We start from the raw sequence: 27,477 nt of genomic DNA, 5'->3' as shown, positions 1-27,477 counted from the left end.
CTCCTCCTTTTTTGGAAGTCGGTTAAAAAATAAAAATCACCTGTACTAATATCGGAGCGGTCATATGAAAGTGACAAGTATCGAAAGGGACAAATCGAATTACCCGCAAAATAAAAACAACTTTAAATCTACATTCTTTCACTCTTAACTTCACTCTTCTATCAATTCAGATAGCTGTGCTAAGCTCGCAATTGTTTTTGCACTTCAAAGTAACTTTCTATTACTTCATTAAAGCGTTCTTTCAAATATTGTAACTTGCCGTCTTTTTGGTTTTGAACTTAGGTACAATATTTATACTCGTAAAAGGGACATTAATTAATAATTGACACTTATAAAAATTAATTTTAGAATCCGATTTTAACTAATATAATTATCTGTAAACATTTAATGTTGTGTTCGAATTGTAAATATGCTTAAATATTATATAAGATTATACTTTGGGCTGGTCATTTGTGTCGCAGGACCGATGGCCGTCTATTATGATTCGAAAAATATAGGATTTTGTAGTATAAACACTATACTAGATATGTATCTAGTTTTGCGATATAACATACACTGGGTTTTACGAGTAAGTTAGATCTCCTACACAAGTGCGAAAATAATATAATGAAAAGTTTTTGCGTGAGCTGCGGTCAAATGTACAGGCACAGACAGACAAACATTCTAGAAATAGTATTGTCGGCTTCTATTGGTCTTATTAAGACATACATTTTTCTTAAATATCCTATGTACAGACAAAAACCAGTTATAGTTTTTATGAGAAAAAGAGAAAAATATTGCAAATTATTTTCCGTAAGACGTTAATTAAAACATTGATATTAAATATAAGGGTAAAGATCCATTAATTACGTGAACTATTTTTCACTCAGTTTAGACTCCTCCCCCTTTTGGTGAGATTTGCCTGGACCCCCTCCCCTCCACTTACGTGAGATAGACGCTAAAAATATTTTAATTTAACTCTAACTCTTTTTATTAATTCTTTTGAACTAAATGATTTTAATAGCCATGATATTTATTTTAGCGGGCAAAATGAACACTCAAAATATTTGTTTTTTCTGTAATATTTCATAAGTATTTTTTAAAGTTGAAGTGAGATATTTGATTATCCCTCCTCGGTTTAAATGAGATTTGGTGAGATTTCATTGGACCCCCGACCCCGCCCCCCCATTCTGAGCTCACGTAATTAATGGATGCCCCCTAATTTCTTTTCATAACATTTCCTGTTACTTATGTATAAAGTAAGCTATAATTGATATTTAATAAAATTTTATTTTGCTGTGAGCATATTAAGGTTTTATATTGAATAAAATAAATTGTAATAAAAAATACGCTATCAATATAAGATTAAGATGTATATTGTTTATTAAATAAAGGTACTCTGAGAATAATAATAATTTTTTTTGTATTAGATTACAATTTTAGGCAGTGAACCTTTATTTTGAATTTCAAACTCAATTTTATGAGTTTCACTTTTATTTTCATGGATCTCTAATTGGAACGAAATTCCTTACGGCAGGCTTGACTTCAGAATGTTTAATATAAAGTTAGTAACTATTAAGCGATTATTTATAAGAAATATATTATAAACTAGCTGCTGCCCGCGACGTCGTCTGCGTGAACGCTATACAGCACCAAAAATACCTACGATTATACCTTTTAAAATAACATTCATTTACCCGTTTCTTCTTTATATTTCATATCTACAGAAAAATCTGATAGATGGCGCTGCTTTAAAATTGTCTTGTCTACTTATATTCATTTAATTATGTTTATCGGCTTAGTTACTTATATTTGCGTGATTTTTATAGTGTGAAGCTAGCTTATATAGCATGGTTATTAACATAATAACAACAACATTCATATATGCGTCGTTAGATTACACGTTATTACAGAATGCGTTGAGGAAATAAAGGTTTACTGCTAGTTCCCGGTAGGTGATAGCATGATAATATGTAGCCTATATGTTGACCCGACTTCTTAATAATATTCGTGCCAAATTTAAAGTAAATCCATGCGGTACTTTTTGAGTTTATCCCGGACACACATACAGACAAACAGACAAAAATTCTAAAAACTCTATTTTTGGCTTCGGTATCCATTCGGATCGGATCGATCAGGGTGTGATCTACCCTAAGTATTCTTTTAAAAAAATATTCAATGTATAGTTTTGACTTTCCTACCATTTTATTATATGTATAGATGACTATATTATGACTATATATATAATGACTATATTTATAAGAAATATATTATAATACTATCGCACAACCTAACATTATAAATGCGACAATTTGTGAGGATGGATGGATGTTTGTTACTTTTTCACACAAAAACTACTGAACTGGTTGTATTGAGACTGGTACGTAGATAGTTGAAGATCCAAAATAAGACATCTATTATGTATCCCGATATTCCTACGGGATCGATAATTACGCGGTTGGAACTGTAATGCGAAGCTAATAGAAGATAAACAATTTTTGTTACTTTACGTTCATAAGTATACTTGATAATTACGTATTACAATTAATTCATAATTTATATTACCCAACTAAATATTGATAATAGGTAGATGGTATCATCATTACAGCCTATCACAGTCCACTGCTGGACATAGGCCTCCATAAGTTTACGCCAAAAATAGCGTGAATTCATGTGTTTTGCCCATAGTCACCACGCTGGGCAGGCGGGTTGGTGACCGCAGTGCTGGCTTTGTCGCACCGAAGACGCTGCTGCCCGTCTTCGGCCTGTGTATTTCAAAGCTAGCAGTTGGATGGTTATCCCGCCACCGGTCGGCTTTTAAGTTCCAATGTGGTAGTGGAACTGTGTTATCCCTTAGTCGCCTCTTACGACACCCACGGGAAGAGAGGGGGTGGCTAAATTCTTTAGTACCGTAGCCACACAGTACAGGTAGGTAGATGGTATAAATGGATAAAATTATCGCTAAAATAGATAAGTCCTTCCTACTTATATTATTTTTGATGTGCCATCTGCAGACAGTCGACCAATTTCTCGGGGACTGATCTAAGTTTGTTTGGGACAAGTAATCCCCGATCACTTCTCGCATCAGAAGACTAACTTTGTTCCGGAGGTTTATATTACAGTTGAGTGAATTTGTACATTTATTTGTATCGACGCCACTACCATTGGTTTTTATTTAAAAATGTTATTATGTATGATAATGTTTATTTGTTTACTTCTTATTTATCTCAGATCGTTCTTATACGAAAATTAGGTAATTTAGCCAATGTATTTTCGTTATTTGGATTTTTTTTATAATATTTGATATATAATTGAAAATATTTCAACAGTGACAGAACAGTTTATTTAATAGTCCAAGTTTAACTAAATAACCACCATATTATCATGTGATTGTATTGGATAACTATCAGAAAAATCACTAAACAACAATATTAAAATTTAGAATCGGAGTACATAATTAAACAGTGTCAAAGTAAGTTACAATATCACGGTGAAATACGAGTACTTTATATAAACAAATAAGTTTTCATTTGTATTTTTAGTCTGTAAAATAATTTTAACCTTTACCTCTAAATCGTTCAGTTCATTTTTTTCCTAAAGAAATCTATTTTTTTTCTTTTAAATTTGACCTTCACATGACAATGACAAACAAAAAATATATCAAATAATAAAAAATAATAAACAAAAAATATCAAATTTTCTGCAGTAGTTCGAATATTATATGTGTGTTATATTTTGGCAATTCATTTTTATTTATACAAACAATCGTTGAAACAATTTTACTTATATCATCTATAGGGGAAAACCGGGATAAATGCCTCACTTTTTGAAATAGCCACCTAATTTTAAAAATATGATTTTTATACGAATAATTTTTAGTAATGTAGCTAGCTCAATCCTTTATGTTGAATGATTATTATTTTTTTTAACCTACCCAATGCAGATTAAGCAGAAATTAGCTTTTCGTGAACCCTTTTTTTTATGATAGATGCCTACCTATATGGATAGTTGCCCCGCCACGAAAATAGTGTGTAGGATAGATGCCCTTTCAACCGTGTAAACGAAAAACCCAAACCAAATGTTAGGTTAGGCTAGGTTAGTTTTCTACTCCAAGTGTTTTTTATATCTTTTAATTGTTATAATTAGAATATAATTTTTATACAGATTACTATACCTAATTAAATTTTTAAAGCTTTTTTTAACTAAAATATAAATTCTTAAGTTTCAACATGATATATATATATATATATATATATATATATATATATATATATATATATATATATATATATATATATATATATATATATATATATATATATAAATGTAAATAAATATTACAAGAATTTATTCAACAAAAGTATACATTCTTAATTGTTGGTCTAAAATATTCATATCAAGTGTCAACCTGCATATTGCACAATCATACTTTCTCATCGAAAGCTGACTGTAGGTTTTCTATAGTCCAAGAACATACTCGAGCTCGCATTTCTTCCTTTCTTTTATATTTTCGTGGCATAGTTCTGCTAGTATCAGTAAAACATCCAAACATAAATATACGTAAATACATAAAAAATATAACACACAAAAAAATTAAACATATAAAATTACTCTGTATATAGTGAATGAAGGGATAGATACCCCTAACTAGCACCTATACTTCAAAAAATCTGGGCAACTATCCTTTGTGATTGGGATAGATGCCCACGTATTTTTTAAATAAATGATAAACAAAATAGCATCTATTTACAACTATATGCAGACTCAATGACCCAGTATATAGACGTGATAAAAAATATAACGGAATTTATTACTATTTATAAAATTATACAACCTTAAATATTAACCTTTAAAACTTTGACGTGTTTGTAAATTTCGCCACGGAGACAATTACACACACGAGCCAAACGCTTCCTTGCCACACGAATATCTGTGGGTATCTGAGGTACGGGGTGACTTCGACTCCTACTTATGCGATTATTTTTTATTTGTGAGTTCGGGATGTTAGGTTTTTAGAACATGAGGCATCTATCCCACTGCGGCATCTCTCCCGGTTTTACCATAATTTTTTTTTTTTAAATCCCGATTAATGAAGGAGTTATCTTTAACAAAAGAGTATGTTTCAATTTACTAATGGCTAATGCATGTCATACTAGGTTTGTTATTTATAATATCAAGTTATAAAAACTAAACCCGATTTGTTTAGGCCGTCCCCACATGCCAGGATTGGTTGAAACAGTGATTGGGGTCAAATAAAACACATTCAATTAATACAGAATAAGTTAATATTGTAACTAACTTATTCATTGGATATTTAAACTTTAATAATACTTTACTTACGTTTTTACGCTATTTTTAGTTTTAACTTGTGCTGCAGTAAGGACAGTTTATTTCATATCAATTCCCGACCTTTGAGCTCGTTCTCATTCCTAGTCTGAGGTTGAGGTTCTTGATTAACTTTATTTAACTTTTGGCTTAAATAGACGACTTTACATTTCGTAGGCCAATTTTCGAGCATCATTTTTCTTCTTTCTCTTTTTCTTTCCTTTTACCAAAATATAGCTCTGCATGTCCCATTCAGAAGTATTAGTGCTTTCGCTTTTATACCCCATAACGAAAAAAAAAAATCGTTTGTGTGCATTTATATTCCTTATCTGCTCGTCAGACGCATTTCACTTTTAAATAGAAGAACAAGCAATAGTTCATCCGTGTTTCGTTGCTAGTTATTGAAATTATGCTCTTAAATTCACATTCTCATAAGGATTATTGTATTTCCTAAGTATATTCATCCTCCTAGAAGTATTTATTACTCTTCTTCTGGTATCTGGAAACTTAAAATATAAAAATAAGTAGTTTCAACCGTCCCCATCAAACATTTTAGTTGATACGGTTTCAAATAAATCAAACTTGTAAAAAAAAACTCTAGCCTATCTAACTTCTAAATTAGACCGTTTATAGGCATAATTTCATTACAAAAAAAAAAAAAAATTGTTACAAAAAAAATTAACCTACCACCTTTGAGGTTAGAATAACGCATAGCTCCAGCGCTGCAGCCAAGTGCAGCCGTTCCGCTCTTGCGTGCGAAAGCACGCTCACTCGTGCTTCGTTCCGCAGCCGCTCCTCTACGCATTCGTTCACGCGCTTTTGCACGGCGGGCGAGGACTGACCTGCCTCCGCGCCTCCGGCTTCTAAAGAACACTCTAGGGGCAGGGTAGACCAAGATCACGTGGACAGTGGGATGCTCCGATTCTGTTTTGGGAATTTTTCGAACTTCTATATCTATATTCTAGCACACAATCTTACTAATTTTATTAGAATATTATTTCGTTCTAATTTGTCCTTTTGGCATAAATTTATAAATAAATTTCGACAGTGCTTATGTAATTCAGTAACAATTATTAAAAATGAAACAAAATATTGAATATTTTTCGTATATGACAGTAAATAATTAAAAATAAAAATATATTTAAGTAAAAAACATGACTTGAAACAAAATGTGTGTGTGTTAAAGAGATGGAAAGAGTATTTTGAAAGTTTGTTCGAAAGAGAGGAAGTGCAGGTACAACATACGACCTTCCATGGAAGAGAGTATAAATGGTGATGAAAGTGAGATAAACATGGATGAAATAGTGAAAGCGTTGAAAAGTATGAGATTAGGTAAGGCTGCAGGGTATGACAGATTACCGTCGAAATGCTGAAGGCTGGACATGGCATAGTGGCTAGCCAGCTGTACCGCCTTTTCAATTTGTGCTGGCGAAATGGGCAAGTACCGGGAGATTGGTGGAAAGCCGTAATCGACCCATTGTACAAGGGAAAAAGGTCACGGCAGGACAGCAGGAATTACCGCGGTATAAGCCTCCTCAGCGTCGTCGGTAAATTGTATGCAAAAGTGTTGATTATGACGGTTGTGAATGAAACAGAAGATAAAGTATGGGATGCACAAGCGGGATTTAGAAAGGGAATGGGATGTGCGGATCAGGTCTTTTCTTTGCGGTGCATATCTGAAAAGTGTTTGTGAGGGCAAGAGGTCACGCGGTGGATTACCTACGCGTTGGACAGACCTCATCAAAGCTGCGACACAGACCTCCATAGTCCAGAGTGATCGAGACGCTGAAAACCGCATCAAGTGGAGACGTATAGCGGAGGCTGCTTTAGCCAATGAATCGTCGTCAACCACGACCACTCTGTCAAGAGTGAACGACTAAGAAGAGAATGAAGATGAATGTAAAGAAGACGAAAATGATGTTGTTTGAAAGAGATGAGGCAGTGACAGACTGCGATATCATGATTGGAGATGAACAAATTGAACAGGTGAAAGAGTTTGTGTATCTGGGTTCAAATTTTACAAGAGATGGAAACTGTGAGAGTGATATTGAAAGAAGAGTGAATGCAGGAAATAGGGTGAATGGAGCTTTGCACTCTTTTATGAGCAGTCAGGAGGTGTCTAACAAGGCTCGTTTGGATGTGCACGGGGGGGGGGGGTATTGGTTCCGATACTCATGTACGGAAGTGAAAGTTGTGTATGGCAGAAGAAACATAAAAGCAGAATAAATGCAGTTGAGATGAGAGCGTTAAGAAGTATAACAGGAATTAAATTGAGTGACAGGATAAGAAATAGTTAGATAAGGAAACATTGTGGTCTGAAAGAAGATGTAGTGACAGAAATTGAGAAAGGTATGCTTAGATGGTTTGGTCATGTCGAGAGAATGAGTGAAGAACGATTGACGAAAAAAGTATATAAGGCAACTGTGGATGGAAAGGTTGGAAGGGCTAGGTCAAGAGTACCCTAAACCGAAAAGCATGTATGAAGGGAATAATGAAAATGGACGAAGCGAAAGAAGTATGTAAGGATCGCAGCAAGTGGAAAGAAGTGGTCTCAGCCTACCCCTACGGGACAGAGGCGTGATTATATGTATGTATCTATGAAACAAAATAAAATACACGACAACGCTTGTAACTGAACGCTAAGTGTGCCCATTTTGTTTGTAAGCGTTTATCTCAGTCTATGTTGTCTATGTCGTTTATGTCAGTTTGTATCGTTTGTTGATCTTGCAGTCGAGATCGTTTTTACGTACTCCTGTTCGAAAATAACGTGTGAAAGTTGCGAAACGGAACATGAGTGCACTTCCCGCAGCGTCAGAGCTAAGGTAGAGACAGACGCGGAGTTCTAAGATATTTTGATAGCTCTAAATAACACAATTCCAACCCCAAAACTTTAACCAAGATAACTACAAAACTATGGGGTTTCATACGGTGGGAGTGGTACCAGAGGGTAATTCACTCCTCTCCCTTCTCCTCCACCAAATCCCCAAAACTAAAACACCATAAATCGGCGTCCGATTGTCAAGCCGAAAGAAGGTTAAAATTTGAAAGGGACCTTTTGGTGCGGAGGTCACTGAAATTTTGTTGTTAATGTTCAGGCCTGTCGTCCGATTTGACCTTCTGTAGGACCTATTATAATTCCACTAACGGTTTGGGAGAAATTAGAATTGTTTCAACCGCCCCTTTTTTTATAGATGGGGAAATGCAGTTTACGCACTAGCCCCGCCATCCGAGGGTGACGGGAGTGTGGAGCTCCCAGCCTAATGTGCGATGCCAGACTATCCACCAAAACCCACATCTTTTTTCCGCTGGCACCATAATGTGAACGCCATGGGATCGCTTTCGCCCACTACCATGAAGCCCCCAGTGATTGCCTCTTGGCCCCGTCGGAAGTAACTCTTAAACTTTCCAAGTCAATCAATCCGCCATCTGCAGGAGGTAGACGAGGTCCAGAAGCTGCCTACCACCTAAGTTCTGGCAACCGCGAGGTCCAGTCCGTTCTAGGCCACTGGGACGTTCCTAGTGGCCCCGGAGAAGCTGCAGGGCACCCAGAGCTACCCGGTCGGTATGCACTTACGCGCCTTAGAGCGTGCGAGCGAACCCGCCCACCCCGTCCTCCGCGTAGGGGAAGCAAAATCCGATTTCCACGTCTCCACGCCGCCTCAGTGCCACACGCACCTCCGTGCCAACACGTCTGCGCTCACAAGTGCACTCTGAGAACCAGAGCAGTACCCGGAGCGCACCCTCACCTGCTGGTTTTGATCTATGGGGGACACGCAAAGTAGCTGTACCCAGTCTATTAGTTTTAAAAAAGTTATTTTTTACGTGTTACTTTATCCCCTCCTAAGTTTTAATTTAAACAAAAATATTTAAAAAGTTATAATAATTTTGTGGTAGGGGTAGCACAATAAGTTGAATCCGAGCAATAATTGTTTCGCCCCAACTCCAACCAATTAACTTTGTACTGTAACGTTCAGTGGAGGTCCAAACAAATGATTCTTAGCTGTAGCGGAACATTCTTACTTTGTTATTTTAATAAGTACGAAGATTATTTTTAGCAGTGTACACATTGTTATTTAACAGTTTACGTAAATAAAATATATTAGCAATTTTAACCTTGAACGCTTTAGACTTATTAAAAAAAAAAAGATTGATGTTTGAGGAAAATTTCTTAATTAATATACATATTATAGTTTTACAATAACCGCTCTGGTTTATTGGTGCGCATAGGTGCCTAAAACACTGATGATTTCTTATTTGTATTTGTACAAATATTTTTTTTATAAATAAATAAATATCTTATAACATACACACACCGTCGTCTGTTCCTATGGTAAGCAACTTATTGCTTGTGTTACAGGTAACTTCCGACTATTATAACTATATATTTTTTTAATATACATATATACATATATAAATACAAATATTACAACCAGACTCAGGCGGGAATCGAATCAGTAACCCGCGGAACAGAAAGCAAGGCCACTACAAACTGCGCTAACGGGCTAGTCAAAATATTTCTTAGTCGTTTTCCCCACCGTGCCTCGGAGAACACGTTAAGCTGCCAGATGTTATTAAAAATTACCTGACAGCGATCGTTACTCATAATAGGGAATATCCAAACCCCAGTGAGCAGCGTGGTGGATTAAGCTCCAATTCGTTTCCCACATGGAGAGGCCTATAACCAGTAGTGGAATCCATTCAGCCTGTAACATCCCACAGCTAGCATAGGGGTAGTGAGATAGTACAGGCTGAATTGATCTTGATCGTGATTTGTACAGTATATAAGAGTACCTACGTATGTATGTATTTAGAATTTTTGACAAACTATGATTTAATTAATTATGTACTTAATTATTTAAACTTCATCATAATTAAACGTAAAATTTCAATGTACTTAATCAAAGGTATACCTCTGGACTTACTTGATACTTAATTTTTAAAATTTAATTTGGACTCCCTTGGATATTTAATTTTGAAAAGCTTGACTTAAATTAATTTATTACATTGTTACACTAAAATATACAAGTGATTTTTGTGTGTGTGTGATGTTTCTTAACATAAAATACTACAACATTATGATCAGAAAAATTAAATATTTTTTTTTATTAATCCTATGAGTAAAACATTTGACCGAATAACCGAATAAACGTTCGAAGATCGAATGTAATTTTTTCAATCATTGCGCAATTTCCGAACGGCCGGTTCAGATTTCATCGCGAAAGGATTTTTGAATATTTCTCTCGCTTAAATCTATTGCAAATTTCCTGTCGAGCGAAGTGCCATGTAGAGTGCTTTAGCGAGCGCTTTCCATGCCATTTCACGCTATAAATTTAAATTTGGTGTTAAAAAGTGTTGCACTACTACCGCTACACTTCTACATTTGGCTTAAACTCCTAGTTAACACGTAGCACGTAAATACATTGAACGTTAGGTGAACTATTTTAATTGGGTTTACTTTTTAAGCGTAATCGTGTAAATATCTCTGTAAATGTTGAAAATTTCGATCATACTATGTTTCTAGTTAAGATGCTTACCTACTTGCCCTAATTAGTATGTATTTTTACCGACTTCAAATAACTGTTTGCTCGCAAACGAAAAAAACTAACTTGAAAGAAAAATATTTGCAATTATTACATAAATTTTAATTTAACCTTGAATAACTTTGAAACTCGTCGGATGGTCAAAAAATTATGAGACATTTTTTGTAGAGAAAGTAGAAATCGTTCGATGCGAGACCTCTAAATAATTATTAATATTAACAGCTCCAAACATTTTTGAATATCATATCAAAAATTGACCGCTCCAGCGGGATTCGAACCCGCGTCTCCACGCGCGCCACGGTTCGCTTAAACTGAAAATAAAAATCATCATGTCGAAAATTTCGCTCTAGCGGGTACATCGTTCCATAGCTTAATTGGCTAGAGCGCCGACACGGTCAGGCGGATCCCCGCACATGACAAACATTTGTATTGGCCATACAGGTGTTTGCCGTGGTCTGGGTGTTTGTGCAGTCCTTGTGGGGTCTCCCCACCGTGCCTCGGAGAGCACGTTAAGCCGGCGGTCCCGGTTGTTATCATGTACACCTGATAGCGATCGTTACTCATAGTAGGGAATATATCCGTCAACCCGCATTGGAGCAGCGTGGTGGATTAAGCTCTAATCCTTCTCCTACATGGGGAAAGAGGCCTATGCCCAGTAGTGGGATGTTACAGGCTGAAGCGTAAGCGTAATTTCTTGTGGCCGATTTAACCTATTGAAATATTCTTCATTTAAAAATTGTAGTACTGACGACGGGCTACTTCGTACATATTTTACTTATTAGAGCATAAAAACGAAACGAACTATTTTTTCAAGTTGACACACTGCTGAAAGTTCCTAGCATCTATAGATCTAAATAAAAAACGATGGTTGATGGGAAGTTATTATAAACTATAGTGTGTTTGAAACAGGGATTCCAAATACTTTATTCAAATTTGATACAGTCAGTCAGTCAGTCAGCTCAGCCTACTGCAGTCCACGGCTGGACATAGGTCTCCCCAAGTTCGCGCCAGACATCCCGGTTTTCCACTATCCTCATTTACCCTACACCGGCAATCTTACGTAGATCGTCGGTCTAACGGGCCGGGGGACGTCCCACACTGCGTTTGCCAAGACGCGGTCTCCACTCCAGGATCCGACCACACCAACGGCCATCGGTCCTGCGACACAGATGACCAGCCCACTGCCACTTCAACTTGCTAATTCTGTGGGCTATGTCGGTTACTTTCGTTCTCTCGCGGATAGTCTCATTTTTAGTCCTATCTTTGAGAGAAACCCCAAGCATAGCCCGTACCATTGCACGTTGAGCGACTCTAAACTTGTGGACCAGTCCCTTCGTCAGTGTCCACGTCTCGGCTCTGTATGTTAACACAGGCAGATTGATGATGATGATGAGATGATGAATTTGATACGTTAAAATACAATTTTTATATGGGCATTTTTCGATCCAGATAGATCTATCGGAATTCCCAATGGAACTTAATATTTTGTATCGGAGTTTTTCCAAAGGACACTTTAGACATGTAAGCGATTAACGAAAACTTTGAAATTGTGCCAATGTACCCCAAAAGTGTGGCTAGAGAACTAACGCTTCCTATAGGCTGTATAGGTACTACTAGTGACCGAATGTGCCCTGCGTACGAAATATCCCATCTTCCCTTAAGCTGGTTCTGAACAGGCTTAAAAAGTTGCAGTTGGTTAGAGGAAATTTTATGCTTAATGTTACTCCTAACAGTTTTCCCAGACTACTTTTTTTAAATGCGTAATTTGATATTATATTACGAGGACCGTGAGTGATCCATAGGTGAAGGCGAGTGATCGTCGGGGGATATATATGTGTAAGTCCGTAGATGTGTATATTCAAGAATTTATTATTTTAACCGTTTTTTCACGATTCGAAAAGACATTCTTCACAAATAAGACAAAATGATTTATTCAATGCTTGAAAAGTTAGAGAGAATGAACAGGAAAATACAATGTCTATAATTAAGTGGGTAACTGGTTTAGCACCTAAACTTAGTTCTATTTCATTCATTCACCAACTGTCTGTTACAAGCGTCAAATGTGTCGTGTGATAATGTATTGGTTTGTTAAAATATTAGGACTATTTTCCTTAGTTCTTTGTAACGTTACTCCATCACGAATAGTGAATTTGACTCAAGGTCCCGTGCGTGGGTATAAAGATAAAAATTTAGACGTATTTATTTTTTACGGTATTCCTTATGCAACAGCGCCAACCGGCCAGGACAAGTTCAAGGTAAACTATAAAAATTATATATAAAAAAAAATGAAAGTATTCGGTAACAATTATTTGAATGCCTACGTAATAAATAACTAAAATAACTAAATATGTTTTAAGAAAAAGATCGGCCTTGTAAAATGTCATCAACATATACCGGTGACATAAGCATTGGTGGATTTGTGTTTTGACAATTTGAATGCAGATAATATCTTTCACTTACATTTTCGTAAATGATAAATAACAAATTAATCAAAACTACTTTGATATAAATTAAATGTATTGTTTTTAAATATTCATAACGTGAATGTAACTATTAAAGTTATTATTTCAAAAAAAACCGGCTAAGTGCGAGTTGGATTCGTGCACCGAGGGTCCCGTACAAAAATTATTTAAAATATTTGTATTAAATAACGTAACTGAAAATTAATTCTTTTCGCAATTTTTCCTCTATCTGTGCTATAAGACGTTGCTTCGTACCAAATTTTAAGATTCTAAGTTCACAGGGAGTTACCCTGTAAGTTTTGATTCCCTTGTATGTCAAAATTTGCAGCATAAACGGTTGTATCTTTTGGTTGCTTTGGCTTAGAAGTTTAATTTTTTTGCAGCTCCAAGGGACAGTAGACTAAGTATTTGATACGAATTTCAGCTTGATGCCTTTATGAGTTCCCAAGAATAAGGGTCTTAACAGACATACGGACAACAAAGTGATCCTATAAGGGTCCCGTTTTTTTCTTTTGAGGTACGCAACCCTAAAAACTGAAATTCGGTTTATTAACTTTATATCGAGGTGCTATTTATTTTTTGCTTAAAATTATTTCTTATGAATTAAGTAGGTGAAAATGTCTAAAGTTAATTTTAATCAATAACAAGAATAAAATATTATCATCATTGTCAACAAAAATTATAGTCGTTATAAAAAAATAATAGGTCCGTTTTGACATTTGTCAGCGGGACTTAATAGTGAAGTAACCTTACGACTCGGTATTCACAATAAATCGATTCAAGTTTGTATGAGTATTTGATCGATTTGATTATATAACGTAAAGTGCATTTGATTAAAAAAATTATCAGAAATTTAACTTAAACTTTAATATTATAGGTAATTTGAAATAATACAATGGTAAAACAGGTCAATTTGTCTTTATTTTATATTTTATAGTGTTTTCTAATTTTTACAGGAATTTTAATCATTTTAATAAAACAATTTTTTCGGATTTTATCGCGGCTTATTAGCCAAATAAAAAATTTATTTACGGCTTTGAGCGCCAAGCTCTTTTTTTCAGTAAATATCACTACACAATATTTAATTACGATTAAAATCAAATGAAGCTGGTGAAATTCAGTAATTAATTATTTACAGCACTACACTAGTGTAGTAAAAAAAAGACTAAGAACGTAACTGTTTTTGAGACGTTTCGTAATAATTAGAAATTGCATGCTACTATAAAGTAAGCGCGAAAAGAACACTCCCAATATTCTATCATATTATTTAACGCGACAAAAAATGTACGTATTTTTTTAAAACACTATGTTATTAAGTATTAATTTTCTTATTACTTCTTACAGTTCCGTACCAAGTTAGTTGATTGATTGATTGGTATAATACCAAGTTAGTTCTAGGGTATTTGTTAAATGTCAAAACGGGCCTCTTATTTTGTGACGACTATAGTTTACTATCTATTACAATAAAGCCTTATCAATCAAAGTATCGTTTATTTAGCTCGGTAGTATCATATTATCGTATTGTTGTAGTATTTATTTCAGATAATGATCAAATGTGAAATAAATAACTAAAAATTAATCTAATGAGTGTCATCAGTTGACATCACTAGCGCTATGTGAAATGGAATTGTTGCTTTTATGTCAAGTTGTCAAGTAGACATGAAAAGTTGTTTCATAAAATTTTTGTTTATTTATTTGTTTTAGGTTATCTTAATATTGTTTTAAAATATTAAAAAAGAATTCAAAAATTTACAATAATTACAATATACAAAAATACTTTTTATATTTACAATTCAGTACTTAAGACTTATAAAAACCTAAAAATTTATACTAAAATTTTTCATATACATTTAAAAGTTGCCGAACTGAATGTATAATTGTGCAAAAGTGTGATGTGTAAAAGATCCGATTGAATGGTGACTGAGTGAATGAATAGAATGAAAATCTCGTGTTCAACTATGTGCTTAATCATTCAATCTCCTTGTGTCTTTTCCATTCTGCATGTTATTGGCAAAATCAGTTGTAACACTTATAATACTCTTGGAAGCCATCGTCAGGGAAGGATGTCATATACAGGTGGAGGAGTTTGGTACTGGAACCATGTTCATTAAAATTATAATGTAAATGGGACTGACATAGTTTCATAGTTTGTCAGACTTGATTTAGTAAACTGTAAGACGTTTTCAAACAGACACATTTTTACACTTTTACCATTAAAGAAATCATTAATTTTCACTTCATAAATTTAAGTGACATAAAAAATTTTTAAACTTAAATATTATTGCTAATATTTTCTGCTGGAAAAAACGCATGATAACAAATTTTTATTTATTATTCATTATACTAGCATCTACTCGTAAATTTTGTATTTAAAAAGTCAATATTGCTTTGTAGCATGTATTTTTTCATTATATATATAAAATTAAACACATTAGAAAGAATTACTCAGATTCGATTTCAATTCAATATCTAGGTATATTTATAGAAGTCTTGTGTCATGATGTTTGCCTGGGCTAACCTCCGAAACTACTGGACCAATTGTAATGAAATTTTGCGTGGATATGTAACTTTGTCCTACTTTAAATACAGGTTTTATTTTATTTTGATTAATCACCGCGATAACATATAATACCAAGGATGTGGATAAATTTTCATGCGTTATAGTTTTTAAATTTGCAATAGTTCTTAGATCATTTTAAATAAATCTATCTATAATCTATAATAATCTATAATAATATAATAATATATATAAAAGCGAAAGGTCACTCAAAACTTCGAAACTATAACACCTACAAACTTGAAATTTGGCAGGTAGACTCTTTATAGGACGTAGACATCCGCTAAGAACGGATTTTACGAAACTCGACCCCTAAGGGGGTAAAGCGGGGGTTGCAAGTTTGTATGAAAGTCCTATGTTTTATACATATATATACATATATATATATATATATATATATATATATATAAATAATATATATATATATATATATATACAATATATATATATATATATATATATATATATAAAATTCAGTCATCAATCATTAAAATCCGTTCAGTAGTTTTTTTAACGGACTTCAAAAAAGGAGAAGGTTACTCACTTCGACCGTATATGTAATATACACGGGCTTATGCCCGTGTATTGTTGGAAAGGAGATATCCTAAATGTGGTACCATGATAAGGAAACCAAGATCTGATGGTGGGATCCCAGAAAAATCGAGGGAATCCCTCAATCCCTCCCTCCCTTTGGAGTAATTTTTCATAATGCCTATTTACTTGACTATTTTTTCGTCTGCCTACATTGTATTACTTGTCGATGTAATTGAAGTCGGTTTTTTTTTCGTTTGCCAGCAAACACAATTTTGTACTGTTATATTTATTCTCAAGCCTACGCCTTAAGTTATTTACTCTGATATAACTTAACTCTGAAACGGGTGGCGATTCCACATATTTATTTTATTCTATCGATTATTATCGATTAAAATTGTATATGCACATTTTAAAGCCGTACATCGGGAATACTTTATTAAAATTAACCCTTACCTTATTTTTTCGTTTTATAATTAGATACTGAGTGGTGTACATTAGTTGAACGTCACTGTGTATCAGGGCGTTGGTTGTATGTATGGGTCAGTCAACGCACGTTGTATCTGAGAATTTATATAATGATGAATGTTAGTGACGTATGATCGGGCCGTGTGGTTTCCGGTTCAAAAGAATAGTACCTACCCATTTCTTCCCAGGGAGTCGTAAAAGGCGACTAAGGGAACTCAAACTAGACCTTCTAGTTTGCGTAGTTATTCACCATCCAGAAAATGGAAAATTCCGTTATTAAACCCGGAAGGAGTCTCCGTTAGGCGTTCTCGCAGCTGATTCCTGCAACCGAACTGGCTCCGCACGTATCGGCTTGCCGTTCCTGCGGATTAAGTCAGCTAGGTCGAGAGGGTGGGCGTGGGTCTTGGGCAACCCTGCGTTTTCCTTAATCTGTGTCCCAGGCGACGCAGTGTCTGTGGAGAGGTCACTCTGCCCACGACAGCGCTGCTGCGTGGAAAACAACACGGGGAGTGGCAGTGACCGGTTATAAGTCCGCATATAATAGGCGTCAAGTGCGGGCGCCAGGGGTCACTCTCGTCAGTGGGAGGGTTCATCGAAGACCCATTGATCGGTTACCGCCCGCTTAAACCGGGCAGCCCCCGGCCAATTAGGTACCGATCCGCCTCGTCGTGGATTTGCTTCTTTAGGGTGTAGGAAGCACTAGTAAATCTAGAAAGTTCACGTCGTTACCAACCACACCTGGATCTAAGCAGCAATTAAAAATACACACCAAAAACCCACTTTTCATGCGTTTATCGACATGGAATGTCCGTACGATGAGGACAGGCTTCCCGGACACCAATGGAAGCTCAAATGGCGCTGACGACCTGCGCAAAACTGCCTTAATCGATGTCGAGCTCAAAAGACTCAACATAGCGGTTTCCGCACTGCAAGAGACCAGATTACCGGACGAAGGCTCAATACGCGAGGCCTCATATACATTTTTCTGGAAGGGAAAGGACTCTGCTGCCGCACGTGAGCATGGCGTTGGTTTCGCAATCCGCAATGATCTCCTTTCCGCAATCGAAACTCCTCGAGGAATTTCGGAGCGCATTATGGTGTTGAGGATGCGAAGCAACTGCGGCTTTGTTACTTTTATTTCCGCATATGCCCCAACACTAGTTTCACCTGACGAAGCCAAAGACCAATTTTACGACCAACTCACTGAGACGGTACGTGGCGTAAGTTCTAGTGACAGGCTTTACATCTTGGGTGACTTTAACGCCCGGGTCGGCCAGGACAGCTCTGCTTGGCCCGATTGTGTGGGTCCCCACGGCATTGGAAAACTCAACGAGAACGGACAACGTTTATTTGAGTTCTGCTCGAGCCAATTGCTGTGTGTGACCAATACTTTCTTCAAGGGTAAGCCTATGCGTAGGGTGTCCTGGAAGCACCCTCGCTCTGGTCACTGGCACCAGCTAGACTTAGTCCTCACCAGAAGAAAAGACCTCCGTGAAACCATTCACACGCGTACATTCCACAGCGCTGAATGTGACACTGATCATTCCCTAGTAGTAACACGTGTAGCCCTGATCCATAAAAAGATTCATTCGTCCAAACCACCTGGTAAGAAGAAATTAGACCTTCCTAAAACTAGGCATGACGATTTGATTCGTGATTTTGAGGATTTGGTACGTAAGGAGACTGAAACTTGGGATGTAAATGCGACCGTCGAAGACGAATGGAGTAATGTCAGAACTCTTCTCACGGAAACAGCTGCCAAAGCTTTCGGCTATCAGAGAGCTAAATCTCAAGACTGGTTCACTGAAAATATAGAGCAACTTTCACCCTTGCTTGACTCTAAACGCGACGCTGCTCTTGCTCACCGTCTGAATCCTAATCCAAAGACGCGCGAAGAGCTTACAATTTCTAAAGCAGCTCTTCAGCGCAGCACACGCCACTTTGCGAATGTCTATTGGACCAATATTTGCCACAACATCCAAGCGTGTGCAGACTCAGGAAACTTCAGCGGTGTGTACTCTGGTATAAAACAGGCCATCGGCCCAGTTTCCAAAAAGACAGCTCCCCTTAAAGAAGCTGATGGCTCTGTTATAACAGATCGTCATCGTCAAATGGAACGTTGGGTAGAACACTTCACCACTCTCTATGCAACTCCAGTCAGCATCGAACCGGAGGCTGTTCAGAGCATGCCTAAACTGGATACTTGGAGTCAATTAGACGACCTACCTACTATAAGGGAATACCACATTGCTGTAAAGCAGCTTAAGTGCGGTAAGAGTCCTGGTAGTGATGGAACCCAAGCAGAAATACTTAAACTTAAGTGCGTGTCACCTATTCTGCACAGTCTGCTGTGTAAGTGCTGGGAGGCGGGGTGCGTGCCTCGGGATATGCGTGATGCCAACGTCATCACACTATACAAAGGGAAAGGGGATCGCGGCGATTGCAACTCCTACCGTGGCATTTCCCTTTTGAGTACAGTTGGCAAGCTATTTGGACGTGTAATATTAGGAAAGCTCCAAAAACTTGCAAATCGCGTATATCCTGAGGCACAGTGTGGTTTTCGCCCCCGGCGTTCCACAGTCGATATGATTTTCTCCCTTCGCCAATTACAGGAGAAGTGCAGAGAGCAGAAAACGCCATTGTACGTGGCGTTTGTTGACTTAAATAAGGCCTTCGATACCGTCAGCAGGGAAGGTCTTTATACTGCACTGAAATGCATTGGGTGTCCACAAAAACTCTTGAGCCTTGTTCAATCCTTTCACGAGGATATGAAGGGCGCTGTAGTTTTTGATGGCCAAACGTCTGATCAGTTCGAAATGCGTAGGGGTGTCCGTCAGGGCTGCGTGTTGGCTCCTACCCTGTTTGGTATATTCTTTTCGATTATCCTAAGAACTGCTTTCGGCGATAGCCAACAGGGTATCCACCTTCATACAAGAGTAGACGGAAAGCTATTCAACATCTCACTGCTTCAAGCTAAACGAAAGCGTCATGATCTTTTCGTTGACTCTTTGTTATTTGCCGATGATGCAGCTTTTGTGGCAAACTCAGTTCTCGAGCTTCAAACAATCATGGACAAATTTTCCAAAGCATGCACTTTGTTTTCCATGTCCATAAACCCCAAAAAAACTGTGGTTCTAGCGCAAGGCAGTGCAGAAATACCTGCATTAATGCTGGATAGCACTGCTTTACAAGTGGTTGATAGGTTCTGCTACCTGGGATCGACTGTCTCGTGCAATCTCTCTCTAGAAGCAGAGATCAATACTCGCATCGGAAAAGCGGCGACTACGTTCGGGCGGCTCAGTACAAGAGTGTGGAACAACAAACATCTTACCAACAGGACCAAGATGATAGTATTTCAGGCCTGTGTTTTGAGCACGCTCTTGTACGGAGCGGAGGCGTGGACGTCCTATGCGAAGCAAGAACGTCAGATTAACACTTTTTATATGCGCTGCCTACGGAACATCCTGGGTATAAGTTGGAAAGACAGAGCGACCAACGAGAGGGTTCTACAAATAGCGCGGATGCCCAGTCTAACTGCCATGCTAAAACAGCGTCGGCTGCGTTGGTTGGGGCATGTACACCGGATGGACCCCTCTCGACTTCCGCGGCAGATCATGCTTGGCGCAGTTGCGAACGCAAGGAGGGATGTTGGGAGGCCTTTGCTCCGTTTTAAAGACTGCGCCAAGCGCGATATGGTCGCTTTTAACATAAATCACAACAGCTGGGAAAAGTTAGCCGAGAACAGAGTCCAATGGCGTAAGAGCGTGAAGGATGGTCAACAACATCACGATGAAGCCTGGTTTGGACTCTTATCGGACAGGAGAAACAAAAAACACCAGAACAGCGACATCGGTGACACTAGCACATCTTTTCCTTGTTCGGTGTGTGGTAGAATCTGCCGCTCCCGTATCGGCTTGTACAGCCATCAGAAGAAATGCTCTTCAGACACCGTTTAAATCGTCTGGAATAGACGTAAAGGCCTATGATGATGATCGGGAACACTGGCTGTATCTCGTGGCGCAGCGTAGCAATGAATTCAAAATTTTACTTTGAGATATTAGCACCTTAGTGATCTGCTACAAATAAGCTATAAAAATATTTTTGTCGTAATATGTGAAGTTAGTGACATGACATGCAGACAGCGCAGCACGGAACAGTTACGGGCAATGTGCCCCTCCTTACTGAACCGGTAGTAAAATCCGCTCCTGTCCACAGCGAAGGGACAGGTCAGGCGAGAGTGCCCGATGTCCATGTATTTGTTGCATCGCAGTGGGCGTTCCTCCAATAACGTAACTTTGGTGGAACTCCAGCCGACAAGAAGTCTGCCGGCCTCAGCCAGAGTCTTCACGAGCAGACTTCGAACTAAATAGGACGAAACGGGGTCGCGCTAGCATTCACCACCTCACCCCGGTGGTAGGCCCAGATATCTGGGCCCCGGCACGAAGGTGAGTTGGCCTCGCTCACAACAAGGTCATCTCTTAGTCATGTCGTCCGGCTGGCCGAAGTCCCTTGACTGTTGGCCAGCGACCCCACTAATACAGGAGGAGGAGGAGGTTGGCAAACCATCTCCTCCTTGCCCTCGTACGTCTGCACTTGAGCGTATCAGCAGAGGCATCTGTCTCTCCGGATCTTCCTCGCCGGATCCATTCATCCCCCGTGGTGAGTCGGTCGTTAACCGCGACGAGCAGCAGTACCGTGAATGTGATAGTTGCTATTGCTGCCTATTCCGTTGCCCTGGGTGCACCACGAGGAGGTCACCGACAGTTCGCACCCCGGAAATCCTGTCAACCATTGCCACAACCTTTTGTAACTTAACTTACCTCGTAGTATAAAAGTGAATTACAACAACAATGTCGACAGTTCCAACGCTGGGCTAGACAAACGCTTAGGTTGGCCGTGGGTGTGAGCGTAAAGCAATTTTGTACGCCCTTGATGCCTGCTTTCTGCCGAAGCCACTATGAGTAAAACTTTATCGTTGGCCATTGCTTCAATCCGTGTAGGGAGCATGCGCTGAGAAATTTTCAGCTTTGATGAAATGACGAATATCTGGCACTGCCGGAGTCTTGACCTATATTAAAAATGACCTAGCGAAGCGGGTATTCACAGCTAGTAATAGTATAAAGGCCAATAATTCGCGTTTTGTTATAAACACAAATATATCTAATTTTTAGACGAATGTAGATGCAATTAATATTGGACTAACAAACTTCAACTTTTACAGGTTTTAAGTAGTTTTTATAGTATTTTTAGCTTATATAAATGTGACGTATAAAAATTTCGGTCACAGTTTATGTTTTCATAGCATTAATGCGTTAATGTCCAATTTATTTTGGTTCTAGGCACCTCTTCCACCACCAGTTTGGTCAGAGCTGTTTGAAGCAGTCGATAACAATATAATATGTCCACAAAATGATGTAACACAAATGATACGAGGCAGTAAAAATATTAAGGAAGATTGTCTTATTGCTAATGTATACATGCCTGAAAAAAACGAAGAACTACTTCCAGTTTTGGTGCGTTTTCATTCTGGAGCCTACGCTTTTGGCCATGGAGATATATCACAAAGTGAACATTTGGTAAAAAGTAAAAAAATTGTAGCTGTAACGTTTAACCACAGGCTAGGTGCACATGGTTTTCTTTGTCTAGGTACAAAAGACGTGCCGGGAAATGCTGGTATGAAGGATCAAGTGGCATTACTCCGCTGGGTCAAGAATAATATAGAAAAATTTGGTGGTAACCCTAACGAAGTCACAATATCAGGTCATGATACAGGTTCCTCATCGGTAGATATTTTAATGATATCCAAAACGGCTCAAGGTTTATTTAAAAGAGTCATCGCAGAGAGTGGAGCAAATACAGCGGCATTTAGTGTTCAGACTGATCCTATTAAAAATGCTAAACGATATTCAGAATTATTTCAAAGGGAAAATTTAGATGACCTTAATGACTTAGAATTGTTTTACAAAAACCTGTCTAGTACAGAATTAAATTCAAAAAATACACTAGCCAGACCAGATTCCACTTTTTTGATGTCCCCGTGTGTGGAACGTGATGTGGGTCAAGAAATATTACTAGATGATAATCCAGTTAACATATTAAAATCTGGAAATTTTGAAAAACGCCCAATGTTGTATGGTTTTAGTGAAATAGATGGACAGTTACGACTTCTATATTTGGAGTTCTGGGAGTTTTGGATGAATATACGCTTCTTAGAATTTCTGCCAGCTGATTTACAATTTGAAGATATAAAAGAAAAACGTAAAGTTGCGGAACAAATTAAACAATTTTATTTCGGTGATAAAACGATAGGAAAAGAGACAGTTGCAGAGTTTGTAAAATATTTCACAGATGTTATGTATGCGTATCCAGTATTAAGATCGGTAAAATTTCAGGTTGAAGCCGGAAATAATCAAGTATTTTTATGTATGTTTTCGAAAAAAAATTTTGAAAGTCCAGCGATGATATTTAAAAACACCACTTTAGTAGATCAATGTCCTAAAGCGATTGGGGTCCTAAATGATTATTGGGAAGAAATAAAAGAAGATGGATACGGTGCGGTGGATCTTAAACCAGTAGAAGAAATACTTCCACAAGTTGTGTTAAATTTTATAATTTCTGGGTGAGTTATTTACTATTTAAAGTTTCTTACTATATATCTTTCATTGGTGATGATGATGAAGCATGATTATTCAAATGTTTTTTTTTATAAGTATAGATACGATTAAGATAAAAAACAGAAGGTAAAACAATATTTACGACACAATATAAAGCACTCATAGTAACAAAATAGATTAAAAATAAAAAAACTTTTAAAATCAAGCTTTATGTTAAATGCGCTAAAATAAAAAAATAAAACTTTTCCTTTAAAAGTTTTACTATCAACATTTAATGTCAATAAAGTTTTACTATCAACATTTAATGTCAATATAATACTATACTTAGTGTGAAAAAATTTAATATTTAAAATGAATCAGGTCAACTTATTTGATTTCCTTGTTTACTTACATAAGTTAATCTCGCGACAAGCTTAACTGAGGTAGAAGCACAGCAGGAAAGCCGGATGCTTGTTTGCCGACATATAAAAAAGCCTTTATTTTCTTTTCAGCCCATTGAAAATAAAAGCTGGGTTTTTATAAAAAAAATTTTTACTATCTTAGAAGTCCGCCATATTGGATTTAGAGTGACTTTGCTTTATATTTTGAGATATTTCCAGCATTTGACAACCCATATTGTGCTGTAAAAATAACTACATCGCCATCTCGGGGGTTCTAACATCTTGGATTTAGAAGGAGGTCACAGTAACCATGCATTGATATCCAAACTAAACGTCCGAACAAAACGGTTCAATGGGTTGAAGATATATGCTTCAAAATTGAGTTGCAAGATTCCACCCTAACAAACACTAATACATAAATTGCAAGTTGAATACTTTTATTTAACAAAAAGAAGAACTTTGAAAAAGTAACACGGTAAACTCGCCCACAAACTTTCCAACCGTTCCTTTCTTTATCTTAAACAATATTTGAACGGATTAAAATAGGAATTAAAAGTTTGTTTGATAATCAATTTTTTTTCATTGGCGGTTCACGACGCGTTGGCGGTGACACTGCCTGATACTCTTGTGGTCACAGGCTCACGCGCTCATGTCAATCATTTGTAAAGGCCATACAGATGTTTATCATGGGTCTGGGCGTTTGTGATTTTGCCTTGTGTGTGATTCCTTACTGGGGTCGTGAGTAAGGCTTTTGAAGCGTTTTATATAATGTTAGATATTGCAATATATAAATAAACGTACCTATTTTATTTCACTTTTGATATAAAGTGTTTTGAGGAAAATATGTTTTTTTATTGTGTTAGAATGGTAACAGAAAGATATCTACTATTTCTCATTTATTTCGGTAATTCAATAACAATAATTTAATATGTACGATTTTATTTTTGTGTTACCCACACATTAGGAATTCTAAACAGTTTTGAATATCATATCAAAAATTGACCGCTCCAGCGGGATTCGAACCCGCGTCTCCGACTGACCGTGTCGGCGCTCTAGCCAATTAAGCTATGGAACGATGTACCCGCTCGAGCGAAATTTTTGATATGATGATTTTTATTTTCGGTTTAAGCGAACCGTGGCGCCGTCTATAGTGAGTTCTTTACAGAGACCCGTAACTATTCAAAGTTTCATATTACAATGAAAATCTTTGACGAGAGACGACACCATGCTATTTTTAATATGTACGATTTTATTTTTGTGTTACCCACACATTAGGAATTCTAAACAGTTTTGAATATCATATCAAAAATTGACCGCTCCAGCGGGATTCGAACCCGCGTCTCCGACTGACCGTGTCGGCGCTCTAGCCAATTAAGCTATGGAACGATGTACCCGCTCGAGCGAAATTTTTGATATGATGATTTTTATTTTCGGTTTAAGCGAACCGTTGTCAAAGATTTTCATTGTAATATGAAACTTTGAATAGTTACGGGTCTCTGTAAAGAACTCACTATAGACGGCGCCACGGTTCGCTTAAACCGAAAATAAAAATCATCATATCAAAAATTTCGCTCGAGCGGGTACATCGTTCCATAGCTTAATTGGCTAGAGCGCCGACACGGTCAGTCGGAGACGCGGGTTCGAATCCCGCTGGAGCGGTCAATTTTTGATATGATATTCAAAACTGTTTAGAATTCCTAATGTGTGGGTAACACAAAAATAAAATCGTACATATTTAAAAATAGCATGGTGTCGTCTCTTGTCAAAGATTTTCATTGTAATATGAAACTTTGAATAGTTACGGGTCTCTGTAAAGAACTCACTATAGACGGCGCCACGGTTCGCTTAAACCGAAAATAAAAATCATCATATCAAAAATTTCGCTCGAGCGGGTACATCGTTCCATAGCTTAATTGGCTAGAGCGCCGACACGGTCAGTCGGAGACGCGGGTTCGAATCCCGCTGGAGCGGTCAATTTTTGATATGATATTCAAAACTGTTTAACAATAATTTACATAAAGTAATTTTGAAACTTTTTGTTTGGCAGGGAACCTGTTATTCCTGGCTCCAAGATAAGATGGCAACCAGTAGGCGCTAATTGGTCACCTTATATGCACATTGGTAGAACGTTTAAGCTGAAGAAATCGTTGTTAAAGAAAAGAGCACTGTTTTGGGAAAACATCTACAACAAATACTATCGTTTTCCAACCCCACCGCCAGCCCCTGCACCAAAAGATAACGATTAAATAGAAAGTAAATAATAAATAAGACTGGTACTTTAACTTTTAAACAAATTTATTGTGCAAGTTTTATACTACATATTATTGACAAAGTCGGACTTATAAGTTATCGGTACTATGAGTTGTAGAACATAAATTACCTACTTACTTTAGTTACTCAAATTTATCATCGAGATTTTCCTATATATATATATAATAAAAATAAAAATAAAAAAGCCTTTTATTTCATGCATTTTTTTTGAACATTCGTTATTTACAATCTTTATTACAGTCATGAAAAAAATATAGAATCGATTATTTTATACAATAGTTAGACATGACCATTTTGATTTTTTCTTATAATAGTAATGTTAATTAATTATAGTTGCGTAAAATTAAGTAAAATAAAATTAGAAGTTAAAATTATAAAACAAAATTTAAAAAAAATCGAAAATCATAATTAATATTAAAAACTTAACAAGCAAAAATAAAAAAATAAAAATTAAACATTAACATTCAAAAGTACAATTTAAAATCAAACTTCATTCGACTAATATAATTTGTAAAGTTTAATAAATTAGAATCAAAATCAAAATTAAAAGATAAAAATTAAAAAAAATTAACAATTAAAATATACAAATTAAAATTAAATTTCATTTATTTGGAAAAAAATTCAAAATTAAATTCAAAATTCAAAAATCAAAACCAAAAATTTAAATTAGAAAATTAAGTCAAAGTAAAAATTAAACATTAAAAATCAAAAAAATACAAATTAAAATCAAAATTAAAGACAAAAAATTAAAAATTTATATATATATATTTATATTTAAATTTACCAAATACCTTTAATAAATGGATAAAGTTTGAAAAAATACTTTACATTACTTGCATTTGTAAATTAATGTTGGTAAACCTAAATACTTAGAAGTTCATACCTAGGTTTATATTTAATGTACAAGCTTTTAAAAGAAGCTAATTAAAAGAATATGTTAGTGTACTTCGTGATACTTACAAATCTTAATATATATAAATCTCGTGTCACAATGTTTGTCCTCAATGGACTCCTAAATTACTTAACCGATTTTAGTCAAATTTGCACACCGTGTGCAGTTTGATCCAACTTAAAAGATAGGCTATATTTTATTTTGATATATTATGTTATTATTATATTTCAGAAAAAAATAAGGTGATACGAAGTTCGCCAGGTCAGCTAGTATATTATAATATGTGATTAAAACGGTATTTTTATTTTACTTTAAATCATTGGGTCTATATTGTGTGTAGGGCAGGTAGTCCGATAGTAAGCCACCCGTACACATATATATTATTTTTATGTCGCCCTGTGCATACGAGAACTTTTGATGAACAGTTACTCTCTCCACTCCCTACTTCGTGGCGAGTT

At 36.5% G+C, this 27,477-nt stretch overlaps 1 protein-coding gene across 1 annotated transcript; it reads left to right on the top strand.

The window, feature by feature from the left end:
• Nucleotides 1–12,866: 12,866 nt before the first annotated feature.
• On the top strand, nucleotides 12,867–26,291 carry LOC123660141 (juvenile hormone esterase-like). The gene is made up of 3 exons (XM_045595247.1): nucleotides 12,867–13,099; nucleotides 22,202–23,481; nucleotides 25,904–26,291. The coding sequence occupies exons 1-3, from the start codon at nucleotides 12,905–12,907 to the stop codon at nucleotides 26,100–26,102; spliced, it is 1,674 nt and encodes a 557-aa protein (XP_045451203.1). The 5' UTR covers nucleotides 12,867–12,904; the 3' UTR covers nucleotides 26,103–26,291.
• Nucleotides 26,292–27,477: the final 1,186 nt, after the last annotated feature.

The sequence above is a fragment of the Melitaea cinxia genome, chromosome 2 (genome assembly GCF_905220565.1).
Source record: "Melitaea cinxia chromosome 2, ilMelCinx1.1, whole genome shotgun sequence".
Lineage (NCBI taxonomy): Eukaryota > Metazoa > Arthropoda > Insecta > Lepidoptera > Nymphalidae > Melitaea > Melitaea cinxia.
Note: the sequence above shows the minus strand (reverse complement) of the source record. Positions and strands in the feature narration are given on the sequence as shown.

Bases quoted from the DNA above. Each gene is read 5' to 3' on its own strand.
- LOC123660141 (XM_045595247.1), top strand. From the start codon at position 12,905: ATGTGTCGTGTGATAATGTATTGGTTTGTTAAAATATTAGGACTATTT. The intron at 13,100-22,201 runs GTAAACTATAAA...TTTTGGTTCTAG, and splicing joins CCGGCCAGGACAAGTTCAAG to GCACCTCTTCCACCACCAGT. The intron at 23,482-25,903 runs GTGAGTTATTTA...TTTGTTTGGCAG, and splicing joins TTAAATTTTATAATTTCTGG to GGAACCTGTTATTCCTGGCT.